This window comes from Brachyistius frenatus, unplaced genomic scaffold, assembly GCF_029030835.1.
Source record: "Brachyistius frenatus isolate BFR_SWC_R1_liver_20210118 unplaced genomic scaffold, ASM2903083v1 Contig_408, whole genome shotgun sequence".
In the NCBI taxonomy this organism is placed as follows: Eukaryota; Metazoa; Chordata; class Actinopteri; family Embiotocidae; genus Brachyistius; species Brachyistius frenatus.
This window is the reverse complement of record NW_027211007.1, coordinates 16,054-31,116: the sequence shown is the minus strand read 5'-3', so window position 1 is coordinate 31,116 and position 15,063 is coordinate 16,054. Positions and strand designations below refer to the sequence as shown.

The window sequence follows — 15,063 nt, the reverse complement described above, 5'->3', positions numbered from 1 at the left end:
GTTGGAACGTGGAACTTCCTGTTTTACATGTGGACAGTGTTTCAGAGGTCACGGACGTAAATGTCCCTCATTGTCGTCTCCGTGTTTCATTTTTAAAGAAAACTAATAAAAGTGAACTCAAACAGTATTATAGTGTCTGGAATCATATCTCAGGGTTGATCAGCAGCTCCGACGGATTCATTGCTGTCAGAACGAAGTAAATAAAAAATAAACATGCGACCAAAATGTTTCCAAAACGGTTGGGACACTATGAGTGTAATAAAAACAATGCGATGATTTGTAAATTGTGTAAACTCGCATTTAATTGAAAATAGACCAAAGACAACATATCAAATGTTGAAACTGAGAAATCTTTATTGTTTTAGGAGAAATATGTGCTAATTTTGAATTTGAAGGCAGCAACACAACAACAAAGTTGGGACAGGGACAACAAAAGACTGAAAAAGTTGTGTAACGCAAAAAAAAACAACCAAAAAAAGCACCTGGCAGATCATCTCACAACTAATTAGATTTACTGGCAACAGGTGAGTAAACCAATAATAGATGGTGGTGATCTTCAGGCCCTCAGGCGGCGCTGCATTAAAAACTGACACAATTCTGCTGTGGAAATCACTGCATGGGCTCAGGAACACTTCTGAAAACATACAAAATAAGTATCAGGAGTAACAATAGTATTAGTGCTAGCGTTGTTGGTAGTATTAGTATTGTTAGTAAATTTGATAGTATTATTGTTAGTAGTATTAGATTTAGTCTTGTTGGTAGTATTGTTAGTAGTATTAGTATTGGTAGTATTTTCAGTAGTACTGTTAGTAGTATTAGTAGTATTGTTAGTAGTGTTTTTAGTGATAGTGTTAATAGTATTAGTAGTATTGTTAGTGGTATTATTAGTATTGGTAGTATTGTTATTGGTAGTATTGTTCTGGTATTAGTAGTATTGTTAGTGGTAGTGTTAATAGTATTAGTATTGTTAGTAGTATTAGTGTTGTCAGTAGTATTGTCAGTGGTATTATCAGTAATATTAGTATTCGTAGTATTTTTAGTATTTGTATCAGAAGCTGCAGTTCTGAACTGTTCGTCGACCTTCTGTGTCCCGTCCGGTCGTCGTGTCTCTTTGTTTTGTGTCTTGTGTTTGTTTACCTGCGCGGGTTGTTTTTGTTTCCGATCCTGTAACAGACCGACACGTTATCAATAACTAAAAATGTAAACCACAATCCAGCCGATCGGTTGATCTGACGGGATGAAATCGATGCCGGAAACATCAGTGATCTTTCGCCGCCGAAACCGCCTGAGGTACATGTCGGGGTGAGGATGAAGATGATGAAGACGAGGAAGACTTCCTGTTGTGATCCGGTTGTCTCTGTGGGAGCCGATGTTCTCAAACAGGAAGTGATTAACTGTGTAAATCCGGCAGAACAAACTAAACAAACAGAAACATTCCGACACACAGAGTGATGATGCATTTCATCTTCAGTACACACACACACACACACACACACACACACACACACACACACACACACACACACACACACACACACACACACTTCCTGTCACGTCCTGTTTCAGCGGCGGATGAAATAGCCTGCTCTTATTTTGAAAGGACACGTCTGTGTGCTCAACAGGTGCCAGTAGAAATATTGATGGTGTCACAATAAATATCAGTAATAAGTATGATGTCATAAAGAAAGAAGTATTCAGATCCTTCACTTGAAGTAAAAGTACAAATATAACAAAGTTAAAATATTTGACGTACAGTACACATCTCAACACAAGCAATATGTTCAGACTTTTACTTTGAAAAAACTGGATTTCGACATAAAAGCACTGGATTTCATTGATTTCAGGATACTTTATTAATTAAAGATAAACACTGACGATTGGATCGGCTAGAAGGAGGAAGAGCAGCTTCCAGGTGATGAAGAAGAGGAGGGTGATGAAGATGAGGAGGGAGTGTGCTGGGCCTTCTGGCGGTATTCGGGCAGGTGATGGAGGATCCAGGCGGCGGGAACAAACATGGCCGCCGCGAACACCGACATGACGAAGAAACTTTGCTGTTGGAGACGAGACCGGAGAGTAAAACGACCAAAACCGCCAACGACCCCTGACCTCTGACCCTTATCGGGTGAAACGGGAAGTGAAACAGGAAGTTCAATGAATCATTTAAAAAAAAAAAAAAAAGTCTGGTTAGTTATTGATGAGTTATTAGTTACTGGTTCTTTTTATCGATCGGTAATTAAACTATATTTTAGTTAGTTATTGGTTAGTTACCCGCCTTTGTTTTCTGAGTGAGGCGTTAGTTGTCGGTGGGTTCATTAATCATTGGTTAGTTGTGCGATTAGCGGTTAGTTATTGATCAGCGACCGGGTAGTTATTAGTTTGATCGGTTATCGTCGGACTTTCGGAGACTCACCGCGGCTCCGATCCGGTTCCGAGGAGGTTTGCTGTAGATCGTCCTCTTCGCCTCCTTCAGGACTTCTTTCGGACGAGTCAGACTCCACAGATTCGGCACGATCCTCAGGTTCACCATCGTCCACGGCGACCAACGGCGACTAACGGCGACCAACGGTGACCAACGGCGACCAACGGTGACCAACGGCGACCAACGGCGACCTTGCAAGTCCTGATGATCGTCGTGTTTTGAAGTCGGCTGTTTTGTTTTTTGGTTTGTTTTTTTTGTCCGATGCTGATGTGTGCTGTTCGAGATCCCCGGTCAGACTGAGGTCTACTGGACCAGAGAGCAGGAGGGAGGAAGAGGAGGAGGTGGGAGGAAGGGGAGGAATGGGGAGGAGGGGGGAGGACGGGGCAGAGGCCGGCAGAGGGACGACGGAAACAACCGCTGACAGATCGGCTGTTTCATGTGGCCTTCAGCAGCGCATCGCTGCCGAGGTGCCTTCGAGCCGAGCGGCGCCGGTGACGAGAGTCGAGCTGCGGGATCGCTGACAGAGAGATAAGAGATAAAGGAGAAACGAGTGAGAGGAGGCGGAGGGCCCGTCAAACAGCAGCTGGCGCCGCAATCAGCTGATTAGATTCCCTCCGCAGGACAAACACAGATCGGAGGATAAAAGTGATGTTTGATGTGCGGAAAAGCAGACGCGCAGGTTCAAACCTGCTCGGCATCACGGACACCGTCTGAAGTTCAGGTTTCTGGTGAGATGGAAACAGCTGCTTCACAGGGTCAAGGTTGTTGTTTTTTTAGAGGGGATCTCAACGACTCCCCCTGGTGGCGTTGAGGTGGATAACCAGTAAAAAACAAAAAAACAACAACATTGTAATGATCCGTAAATATCTTCAGAAGTAAAGGTGGGAGGGGCCTGAAACCTGGTGTGTGTGATGGTCCTGAGGCCCCCCTCATACCTGTAAAACTTGGCGCCTATAGCTCCTTCCTTTGGTATAGCTGCCATAGACCCCCATTACTGAAAATGGAGCTCTCGTGAGCTGGTGGAGACCAAAGCGAAGCTTTTAAAAGGTGAATATTGGACTTTTTCTGCGTCTGAAAAAACTAATGCCGACGCAGAAGTTCCACAAACATAAAAGTATGAGAAAAACTCATTTAATTTAATTCATTTTTGCTTCAGATAATGTTGAATTGAGTGAATATACAGTATATTGCTCGTTTGAAGGCGATAAAGCTCGTTTTCTTACCCTTTTTATGAATTAAGAACTTACAAACAGTGTAAACAAGTAGTCATTATTTCGTACAGAAAAGGTAGCAATAACAAAATAATAAAACTAAGGAAATAAGTGAATAAAAACAACAAAAAAACATTTAAATGCAGAAATTCCTTTGATGCAAAAAATATCATAGAAGAACAAAATATATACATAAACATAGCTTATTATTCATCTTTTGCTTTCCTGTTTTGTTACTTTTCTCTTCTTTAACTATTATCACCTTGTCTGCAGGGATAACGGTGATTTCTGCATGACGTCACCACCGTAGGATGGGAGAGGGGGCGGGGGTTGGGGAAGGAGGGAGGGAGGGGGGGGGGGTTACGCACGTGAAGGAGGAGGAGGAGCACCAGCAGTGGAGGCTGGATGTTCGTCTCTCCCATCATCAGCAGCAGCAGCATCCCGCGAGGTGAGGTGTGTCTCCGCCGCCGGTGCTGCAGACAGACAGAGACAGACAGAGACAGACAGAGCGACAGACAGGCCGCCGGTGGACCGACAGACAAAGACGCCGTCTCTCCGCTCGCGCTCATTATGGCGTCAAAATGTCCAAAATGCGACAAGACGGTGTATTTCGGTGAGTTGTGTGTGTGTGTGTGTGTGTGTGTGTGTGTGTGTGTGTGTGTGTGTGTGTGTGTGTGTGTGTGTGTGTGTGTGTGTGTGTGTGTGTGTGTGTTCCCAGAGGCGATGGCTGCGGGGCGTCTTCTTTTTACCTTCATACAACACGTTCTTCTCGCTGGTGTTTTGCATTTAAAGCAGCTTCATTCAAGATAAACTCCAGAGTTTGTAAGAGGTGACGTGCAGTCTCTAACCCAACAGCGTTTTTATACTCCATTGATGGCTTCTATTGTGTCTCACAGCAAATGTAAAACTTTAACAATATATATATATATAGATAGAGATGTTTTCTTTTTATATTTGGTGAATTGCTTATATTTTGTATTTTATTTCACTATTTATATTTTTTTTTAGGTTCTTATGTTTTTTCTTTTTTTTTGTAAATACTTACATATATTGTATATTTTCTTGTTTAGGTGAGCGAGGAGCAGCAAAGTAAGCGTTTCATTTGACAATAGAATTTTCTTAACCTCTTCATTAAAATAGTTATTTATTTCCTGGACTATTTTTCATCCATCTCTCTTTGAAAAGAAATGTACGGTGTTGATAGTTTTCCATTCCAGGTAGGGTGAAATGGACCAAATTAATTTGACGATAATTACAATCGGTGAACACGATTTTCGAAGGCAGACGTTTCTTTTCTTGCAATCATTAAAAGTAAAGTGACAATTTATCAGCAAATTTTTTTTTTAAAAGATAAACACGATGCAAAACATTTTTTTTTGAAAAGGAAAATACAATTTTCTTTAAATCGTCGTAAAGAGACATTTTACGTGCAGTAAACTTGTCACATGTCTCACATACAGTACACAGATATCTCTTTTCAGCTAATAATAGAACGTCAGTGAAGCCGGCGTACGCTATCAGTCGGGCTCTAACATGTGGTGTCAGAGCACATCGGTGATATTTATATTCATAGTCGCACTGTCAAAATGTTTCTTTTGTGTCGTGGGGTCGAAAATCCTATAAAATATATGAGCGGTTATTATATATATATATATATTTTTCTTCTTCAGGAACAGGTGACAGGCGTCTCTGTTCCTCACTGAGCAGGTTTGGAGCAGGAAGTGACCATATTAGGGCAAGCTGGTGGATCTGGCTCAATCTGATTTGAAACCCCCACCGGTAGCCTTAACCTGAGTGCACCGCAGGCCTGTCAATCAAGCAAAAACACTTCTTTTTTAAAAAAAAAATTTTTTTAAGCTTATTCTCTAATGAATGAGGGATTATTTTTCAGATGGACCGACGGAAAACTAATAAAAAGGAGCGACTTCAGCTCACAACACCGAGATAACTGATGGACACATTTTATTGACTGAGAAGTTTATGAGGCTCGTTGAATGGGAGTCTATGGAGGCTTTTTTTGGGAGCTGACAGCTAGTGGCCCTCGGTGGTATTGCAGCTTAAGGCGCTTCCGAATCGGGCCTCGTTTTTCAGAGCCGGAAGCTACGAACACTTTTAACACACACACATCGTCACTGCTGAGGGGCCGCAGGCGTTGTTCCAGACGGACCGGACGTTAAAATGAAACTGACAAGTGTTTCTCTCCCAAACTGATCCCGACATGCCTGAGAGACTCCCCAGACCTCCTAATGGTTTCACTATCTCTGGATAAGATTTCAGGGAGCCATTAACCGGCTCTTTGTTTGCTCGTGCTCATCTGTGTTTGTCGGACAGTTTATGAAAAGTCCCTTTTATGTCGGTTTTTTAGACGAGGCGAGGCGAGTTGGTCTCCGGTTGCCCGGCTCTTCTTTTATCTGAATGTAAGCGGTGTTGTCGAATCTTCAGTTTACCTGAGAGGAAAATGTTTGTGTCATGTTGCTAAGGAGTGAGTTCAGCGACCGTATATCAGATTCTAGCTTCCCCTTCGTTTCGGAGACTCACCATATGGCGTGCTAAATAATTTATAGATTGGCCATTTGTTGCATTGATCTATTTTCTCTCCCTCTTTATTCCTCCGGAGCCAAAACCCGCCCCGCGAGTACAACAAACAATGTTCCTCTCTTTTTTTTTTTAGGTCTCCTCGTGTCCATTTTTAAAATTTTCTTTCCGTAAATTCTTCGGTTTCATTCTGGTGAACGTGATACGTCCGGAAACACCTCAAGGTAATTTCTTGAAAAATTTGGCACAAACGTTCACTTGGTTCGAAGGATGAACGGGTTCGATTTTAGAGGTCAAGAATTATAAAAAAAAAAAGAAAATCCCGCAAATGTCGAATTGATGCTTCGTATTTAGCACCATAACTGAAGAAAAGAAGGAGAGATTGTGACCATATTTCAAAAATTCGACAGATACTGAATGTGTGACATCAAATGTTTGTGTCCATCTCAGAAACTGATTATAAAGATGTGCATGAAGCACCCATGTTTTTCGTATTCGTAGCGTCTTTACAGCAACATCTACGTAAGAAATGTTTTCTGTCGTGGCTGCGGCTTTGTGTTTCTATCAGAATCAGCTCTGTTGGCCAAAAAGCATTTCATACTACGTCATGCGACCCGGGATTAAAGCGTGAAATAGACACGCCCGTCCGCTGCAGCAAAACGTGAGATAGCCACGCTCTGCGCCGCCGAGGCGTAAACGTTGTTGTAAGCGTGAAACTTACACGCACGTAAATGTCGTGTCACTCGGGGTCATGTGACCAAAGTTTTTCCATCATATTTTAACCGTAGATTTTGAGCAGTCCATCGATACGGAATCTGTTGCAAGAAAACGCTCAAAAAAGGGGAAAAAAAATCATAAAAGTAAATGGATTAAAACAGAGAGAGGAAAAACAGGTGAAAAAAAATATGCCGTTTCATTATTAAATAAATAAACTGGAAGAAAAAGGAGTGTGAACGTTGGTGGAGGTGTCGCTGCTTCATCAGAGCTAAAGACGTGTTAAAGACGTGCCAACGTGACCTCGCTGCCACATATCACGCCGACAGGCCGAGTCTAAACAGGAAGCGTCGGGCTCGGAGTATCTGACGGATTATTCTGGGAGGAGGACAAACAGACAGACGACTTGTTAGTGAAGTCCTTCTGTCCGTGTGAATGAAACGGCCGAGCTCGAACGAAGCCTTCTTCTCGTGTACTTTTTTTTTTCCATTTTGTGTCGTTCTTTTCAACGCAAAGTTGTTGTTTTGTTTTTTACCTGAATTTATACTGTACATTTTTTCCACCCTGTTGCATAAATAATGATTTTTGTATGCAACACGTGAACTTTTATCAGAATTATATTTTTCCATTATTTTCATACTTCAGCTTTTTTTTTTTTCCTTCTCTGTCTGCGTTTTGAGTCTGAAAAAGTTGGCTGAAAGTCCGATGTCTGTCTGTTAAAACGTAAAAGACTTCAGCTGCCATGTTGCTAACTTAGCTTAGCATTAAGTTGTCCTTTAAGATTTGTTTTTGGCATTTACATGTGGGTAAGGAACAGGCACGCAGCTGTGGTACTTCAGGTTACAACCAAGCGGCGACCAGCAGTGACGTCGCCCGTCGGTTTCCTGAACGGCCGTCACGAAGCCTCGAGTACGCATTTTGTCCGGCGCCATCTTTGCTAGTTCGGAGCAGGAAGTGACCATATTTGGTCGATCTGATTGGAAACCCGGCGATACCGCGTCCCGCCCACCGATACCTGTCACCTGACTGCACCACAGAACTGTCAATCACACAGACACACCCCTAAAAACATGTTTTGTTTTTTTTTTAGCTTATTTTCCAATGAATGAGGGATTATTTTCAGATGGAGCGCCAGAAACCTAATAAAAAGGAGCGACTTAAGCGAACAACACCGAGATAACTCGCAGAATGAGTTTAGTGACTTACAATTTCGTGGGAGGAGTTGAATGGGAGTCTACGGAGCCGACCTCTAGCGGCCCTCGGCGGTATTGCGGCGTCGGGCGCTCCCCCGCGTCGGCCTCATTTTTCAAACCTGGACGCTACGAAACACTTTTATATCCGGTCTGTGGTTCCAACGATATTTTCTCTGCAGCGATGGAACAACGGACTCGGTGGAAAAAGGTCGATTTGATAATGGAAATCTGTGAGTCATCGCGCCGGCCTCCAGGACGCAGCGGAAAGAATGCTTCAGGCTGATAGGAACTCTTAAGTGGACATTAAGTGGCGTCTGTCACGGTCACAGTGCTGCTCTGTTATAACGCAGAATATGTTGTTGCTTTTGGATCGAATCGGCATCTTTCCTTCACAAAAAATCTTGACGGCGTCAATCAGATTGTTTTTCAACCTTCTCTCTTTGTGTCTGAATGTGGCTCCGAAGCACATTTATCCGCTTTCATTATTTATTTATTTATCGGTCTTTTCATCTTAACGTTTTCCAGAAATAGCACAAGCGGGGAGCACTGCAGCGCTGTAGTTCTACCACGACCTTTGATTCTCAATTTCTTTTAATTTTTTTTTCCGTCTCCCCTCCCCTCCTTCCCTCCCTCCCTCCCTCCCACAGCGGAGAAGGTGTCGTCTTTAGGGAAGGACTGGCACAAGTTCTGTCTGAAATGTGAGCGCTGCAGCAAGACGTTGAACCCGGGAGGCCACGCTGAGGTAAGACGAGCGTGACGGCCGGGAGCATCGAGTCGGAGACTCTGTGTATCATTTCTATGGAAGGTTATGAAATTAAATGAAACGGTTGTCAAACCGTAGCAGAAGAAGAAGAAGAAGAAGAAGAAGGAGGTGCAACGAGATGACGTCGCTTTAAATGGTGCATCTGAAATGAGCTCGGGCCCAGAGAAGGCGGCGGCGTGTCCGGACTATGTCCATATGTGGTTACTTCTTTGCATGGCAGAGTTTTAACCCGCATTTGTGGATGCAGCGATGAACTGTGTTGATTTTCAGACGTGTTCCTGAGCCCGTGCAGTGATTTCCACCACAGAGTTGCGGCTGTCTTTAATGATTTCTCCAGATTGTCTCGATCTTCTAATCATGTGATGAACCGTAGATGAGAAGAAGTCCCTAATTCATACGTTGAGGAACACTCTTCTTAAATTGTTTCTCTATTTTCCCACGCAGCCTTTCGCCGATCTTTTAAAAAAAGAGAAGAAAAAAAAAAAAGAAATGTTACTGACCTGTTGCCAATTCATTTAATTAGTGAGATATTTTTTCATAAAACAATTACATTTCTCCGTTTCAACATTTGATATGTTGTCTTTAGTCTAATTTTTCTTTAATTAAATACCAATTTAATATGATTTGCAAATCACCGCACTCTGTTTTTATTCACATTTTACACAGCGTCCAAAATTATTGAAATTGAAATGAGCGACAGATTTGTGTTATTTGGACACACACACAAAAACAAAAAAACAAAAACAAAAACTGCTTAACTTCGAACCAGTAAGAAACAGAAAAGCTTCGATCCGCTCGGACGCTTCTGCTTACTGTCGCCTCCTTCTTCCGTTTGTGCAGCATGATGGGAAGCCGTTCTGCCACAAGCCGTGCTACGCCGCCCTCTTTGGACCAAAAGGTGCTGTTTCCTCTTGTGCACACGTAAGGAGAACATCCACAACGGCTCGGCACTGAACCGGGTTTCAGGTTTGCAAATGCACCGTGTGTGCGTGTGCGTGTGCGTGTGCGTGCGTCTGTTTTCAGGCGTGAACATCGGCGGGGCCGGCTCCTACGTGTACGACGCGCCCGTCAACGAAGCCCCCGCAGCTGTTTCCATGGAAACCAATGCCAAACCACAGGAGGAGAAAAAAGCCCCCGCACGGGGACCGGTGAAGGGTGAGAAATGTGTTGCGCGAAAATAAGAGAAATATGTTTGGAGGAAAAAAAAAATATATATATTCAGTGCGTTGTGCCAGAAGAGTTTTCTAATTTCACGAAGAAAAGAAAAGAAAATTAACACCGCAATTAAAAGAGAGAAATAAAATCCAGCAAGACAGACTACACATCAAATTAACAGGATAAACTGATAACTTTATTTTGCATATTTTTTTTAGCATTACTCCCCAGGAATTGTTTAGATCTCTAATAACTTTACATTTTTTATTTTATGTTTTTATTTTTTTAGCTGCAAGCTTCTCGTCTTTCTCCGGAGGACCGAACATCTGCCCCAGATGCAACAAGACCGTGTACTTTGGTGAGCAGGCCGACGTCTTCGTGATCTCGCGTCCCTCTGTATATTTTACATGTGTGTGCGTGGAGTCCCCGTCCCCCCCCGTCCCCCGTCTCCCCTCCCCCCCGCCTCACCAGAGTGACTGAGCTGACCGGTTGCCGTGGCGACCGTCTCCGCGGTGCTTCTTTGTCTGTGCAGCTGAGAAGGTGTCGTCCCTCGGCAAGAACTGGCACCGGCCGTGTCTGCGCTGCGAGAGATGCAGTAAGACTCTGGCAGCCGGCAGCCATGCGGAGGTGAGAAAAAGGACGGAATACACGGTGTCGGTTTATTTTAAATTAAAATGCCGGAAATGGGTGAGAAAAAAAAATAAAATAAATCGTCGCGATGTCTAAATCTTACTGTCAATTTACCTCTTTCAAGCTACAGTTGGCAACAGTTGTTTTTTCTGTAAGGTGAAAGGCTAAATAACAACAACAACAACAACAACATACAACATGTAGCTGCTGTTTTAAACTAAACAAAAATCCAGTTTTTAACGCTGTTTTTGGTGTAAAATCAGTTTGCGTTTGTTTTTGATCACATATATAAACATTAGAAAACAATAACTCATGTAGTTCTTACTTTTTTTTTTTTTTTTAATTTTTTTTTTTAATGCTCCTAAAAGTTAAAGAGTACAATGAAACATCAAAAATAATCAGAATTGAAATTCAGGTGTGAAGTAATGTTTCTTTCTTTGCGTTGCAGCATGATGGGCAGCCTTACTGCCACAAACCGTGCTACGCTGTGCTGTTTGGACCCAAAGGTACGAAGTGCTGTCGGTGCTGCTTTTGTCGCTTGATTAAAAATCGGTTTTGTTTTTTTTAAGCGCTGCGTCCGCGACGTCCGTGGACACGAGCGGACGGCGCACGATCAAATTTAGTGTGAGGCGGCGACGTCGACCCTCGAATGGCCTCAGAGACTCGACGACGATGAGAGATTGGTCTGAATTAAATTTGTGTTCCCAAAGGGTCAAAGGTCAGCGCCTACAACCGAAAATGGCGCGCCAGGTTGTTGCACCTCGAATTCTTACACCCCACCCTCCAAAAAAGGGTCAGACCGTCGACACCGAGTCCCGCCGTAGACCTTCGGAGGCGTCTGAACTGTGTCGCCGCGGCAACAGGGTTCTCCAACAGGACAACGCGCCAACTTCTGGTGTGTTTAAAAACAAAACAAAAAAAAAAACGTTTTCTCGTCCGCGACAAACAAACAAACAAACAACAACAACTCACCAGATTTTTTGGGCTCCCTGCCGCGCTTCCTTTCCGTTCCCCCAATAAAGTTTTCACAAACGGTAACGTGCGCCCCGTGCTCATCACCGACGCGCCTCCTCGTACCGCCGCTCAACAAAAAGCGAAGCGTAACTCGGGCCGCGACTTCGACCGAGCGGCGGGACTTCGGGAACGCTCTCTCGTTGCGGTCGAAGCTTCATTTAACGACGAGTTTAAGAATAAAACCGTTACGTCTTGAGTGAACTGACCCTTTGAAGTTCTCGCCGTTTCTCAAGGCGTGAACACCGGAGGCGTCGGCAGCTACATCTACGACGAGCCTGAGGCCGAGGCCGAGGCGCAGCCCTGAGCCACCTCCACCCTCCCTCCACCTCCCCTCCACCCGGGCGGAAGAAAACGCCTCCAGGACCCTCAACGTCTCTTTGATTTTGCCTTCGGTGGTCGTCGTGACAAATGATTCGTGCCGCACTCGTGGGGATGGATACCCCGGGTGTTTACGTCGTACTTGTATATCGTTTATATCTCTATTTTTTTGTACCGAAACAAACCTTTAATATGTCGTCCCGTGTGAGTTTTAGGATCTGCCTTTTAAGTTTCTTGGTTCTCTTTTTTTTTTTTTTTTTTTTTTTTGGCAAAAGGACTTTTACGGACCCGACCGTATTAGCCTGTTACCGTGGTGGATCGACGCTCCGGTGGGTTGGTGGTGGAGCGGTTCAACTCTTTATTAGTAGGTTTTTTTTAGACTTTTGTGCACTTACGACAATGTACTGTATGAAAAAAACAAAACAAAACAAAAAAAAGATTAATTTTCAGTGTTTTCTGAACAGATTCATCCCGGTTCTTAAAAAAACAACAACCCGATGACGTGAATATTCACACGCAGTCGTGCATTTTACTGAATGTTATGAAAGAGAGTTTTGGGGCCTGTTGCTGTTCATCACGTTTTATACAGTAAAACTGTGATCGTAAACCTGCCTTCAGTGTGTTTGTTCCCACATACTGTACACACTGTTATGTGATGTAATTAGGCAAAGTTAGTTTGATCTACAAAGAGATTTATAGAGTTTTGTGCATTTTCAATGATAGCATTTTGTTTGTGGTTTCTTTTAAAAGTGTATCGCTCCAGTTTTAATTTATTCGTGGATTTATTGATTCACGAACCACTTTGACTTACAGGCGACATAATCACAGACAAAAAGCCGACTCGTGACTTTAACCATGAACAAAATATACAAATACACTCTTTAATATAAAGTAAGTAGTGAAATAAATCGACCTAATCTTCATTAAATGAATTCATCAATAGCCGTTTATTAATAGCTGTTTTGAATGCTGGTCGCAGGGCAGATTCTGTGTTTACATTTGAATCACGGATTTTGTTTTTGAAAGTAAACACAGTGGGGAAAAAAAAAAAAGGAGTAGAAGAAGAAATGGAATTTTTGGAGGACTGCAGCCAGACATCAAAGGGAGATTCTGGTCCAGTAGCTATTTATTTAATATAAACTACGAAGGTATAGTTTTGTCTAAAATGTTATAAAATAGGACGCAGGAGCAAAAAGTCTGGCTACTGCGGTGTACTGATATTGTTTGTTATTTGCTACGTTCAACGCAATTACTTTGTAAACAAACTCCCTCAACTGCCGATGTTATTGTGTGTAACTTGACAGATCTCCTCTTCCTGTTGTGTTTCCAGTAAGGGGCGGGGCAGATTCCTGGAGGCGGGGCATAACTGTAAACCACCAAAATACCGTTTCAACTGCAGGCAGGTAGATTAAGTGCATAATGTAGTGAGGAGGTTGTGTTGTTGGCAGAGATAGAAACTTAAGCTTCTGATAAACACCAGGGAAGAAGAAGAAGAAGAAGAAGAGGTCGTCTCTACTGTTTTAAAAAAAGAGATCACTCGTGGTTCATTTCTGCTCTTCACTAAACGGATACCAAAAATGATGTAACCTGCTCTGGTTTACTAAAGAAATAAAGTTGTATTTTTTTTTTTTTTAAGTTCCTGACATTAAACAAACCTTTAGAAAGATAAAGTTAAATACTCTCGAATCAGCTAAAACAATAACACCACTGACAGGCAAAGTATTTTTTTAAAATTAGTTTTTATTAATTTATTGATAGGTTGATTTAAATAATCTGTCTGTTCTTAGCTCTATTTTAACCCACTATTATCACTGATTTGACTGTTATTGGTTGTTTGTTTTATTGTACCGTCTTTTTCTACGTGTGCTCCGAGTGTTTTATCAATCAAATTCATTTAAATTGGAGGGAATATACACTGCTCAAAAAAAATTAAAAGGGGACGCTTAAACAACACATCCTAGATCTCAATGAATGAAATATTCCAGTTGAAGATCTTTATTCATTACGTAGTGGAATGTGTTGAGAACAAAATAACATCAGAATGATCAATGGAAATTAAAATCATTATCCATGGAGGTCTGGATTCAGAATCATACTCCAAATAAAAAGTGGAAAAATCAGATCACAGGCTGATCCAACTTCTGTGGAGATTCCTGAAGACAAGTCCAAATGAGTCTCAGTAGTGTGTGTGTCCTCCACGTGCCTGTATCACTCCCTACAACGCCTGGGCATGCTCCTGATGAGACCACGGATGTTCTCCTGAGGGATCTCCTCCCAGACCTGGATCAAAGCATCGGTCAACTCCTGGAGAGACTGTGGTGGACGTGGCGTCAGTGGACGGAACGAGACGCGATGTCCCAGATGTGCTGGATTGGATTCAGGTCTGGGGGACGGGCAGGTCCCGCTGCCGGGTTGTTGTCCTCCACGTCTCCTGGTGTCCCGGCCCGTCTCCCGGTATCTCCTCCGTGCTCTTGACACTGTGCTGACAGACACAGCGTGCATTGATGTGCCATCCTGGATGAGCTGCACTACCTGAACAACTTCTGTGGGTTGGAGACGCCTCATGCTCCCTCTAGTGGTGAGGACACTGGCAAAATGCAAAAGGGACCAACGATCATCCAGAAAGGACGAGGACAGAGAACCGGTCTGTGGTCACCACCTGCAGAACCGTTCCTTTATAGGGTTGTCTTGATAATCGCCTCATTTCCACCTGTTGTTTGTTCCATTTGCACAACAGCAGGTGAAACTGATCCTCAATCAGTGTTGATCCGAACTGGACAGCTTGATTTCACAGAAGTGGGATTGAACTGGTGTTGTTTAAGTGTTCCCTTTATTTTTTTGGAGCAGTGTATATCTGGGACACCTCTCAGTTCAACAAACAATCTCCAAAATGACTATAAAACTAAATCCTCTCCACGTCATGTTCAATCCCACCTTCACATTATAAGTTTCATGGAGGGATGACTGCTGGGCTCTTGTGTTATACTTTATGACAGACTTCACCTGGCACGCTGCTTATTCCACATTACGCAATTCCGTTCTTTTTCACGTCTTATTTTGAAAGGCACCACCGGAAGTGTCTCCTTTTTTCTTTTTTTTTTTTGAGCGAGC

General features: G+C 43.0%; 2 protein-coding genes across 3 annotated transcripts; one reads left to right on the top strand and one right to left on the bottom strand.

Moving 5' to 3' along the window:
* Positions 1–1,811: 1,811 nt before the first annotated feature.
* On the bottom strand, positions 1,812–3,143 carry LOC138636810 (cytochrome c oxidase subunit 8B, mitochondrial). Of its 2 annotated transcripts, XM_069725057.1 has the most exons (3): positions 3,107–3,143; positions 2,411–2,936; positions 1,812–2,051 (listed from the first exon to the last, which is right to left on the bottom strand). In XM_069725057.1, the coding sequence occupies exons 2-3, from the start codon at positions 2,525–2,527 to the stop codon at positions 1,887–1,889; spliced, it is 282 nt and encodes a 93-aa protein (XP_069581158.1). In that variant the 5' UTR covers positions 2,528–2,936; positions 3,107–3,143; the 3' UTR covers positions 1,812–1,886. The 2 variants fall into 2 exon arrangements, with proteins under 2 accessions (XP_069581158.1, XP_069581157.1); XM_069725056.1 differs by lacking the exon at positions 3,107–3,143 and having other exon boundaries at positions 2,411–3,078.
* Positions 3,144–4,016: 873 nt separating this feature from the next.
* On the top strand, positions 4,017–12,559 carry LOC138636809 (cysteine-rich protein 2-like). The gene is made up of 8 exons (XM_069725055.1): positions 4,017–4,243; positions 8,720–8,814; positions 9,676–9,733; positions 9,859–9,990; positions 10,280–10,348; positions 10,523–10,617; positions 11,069–11,126; positions 11,868–12,559. The coding sequence occupies exons 1-8, from the start codon at positions 4,036–4,038 to the stop codon at positions 11,936–11,938; spliced, it is 786 nt and encodes a 261-aa protein (XP_069581156.1). The 5' UTR covers positions 4,017–4,035; the 3' UTR covers positions 11,939–12,559.
* Positions 12,560–15,063: the final 2,504 nt, after the last annotated feature.

Excerpts from the sequence above, each read along its gene's own strand:
- LOC138636809 (XM_069725055.1), top strand. The coding sequence starts at position 4,036 with ATGTTCGTCTCTCCCATCATCAGCAGCAGCAGCATCCCGCGAGGTGAG. Across the intron at positions 10,349-10,522 it reads CAACAAGACCGTGTACTTTG|CTGAGAAGGTGTCGTCCCTC; the intron begins GTGAGCAGGCCG and ends TTGTCTGTGCAG. Across the intron at positions 11,127-11,867 it reads TGTGCTGTTTGGACCCAAAG|GCGTGAACACCGGAGGCGTC; the intron begins GTACGAAGTGCT and ends CCGTTTCTCAAG.
- LOC138636810 (XM_069725057.1), bottom strand. The coding sequence starts at position 2,527 with ATGGTGAACCTGAGGATCGTGCCGAATCTGTGGAGTCTGACTCGTCCG. Across the intron at positions 2,052-2,410 it reads GGAACCGGATCGGAGCCGCG|CAAAGTTTCTTCGTCATGTC; the intron begins GTGAGTCTCCGA and ends CGTCTCCAACAG.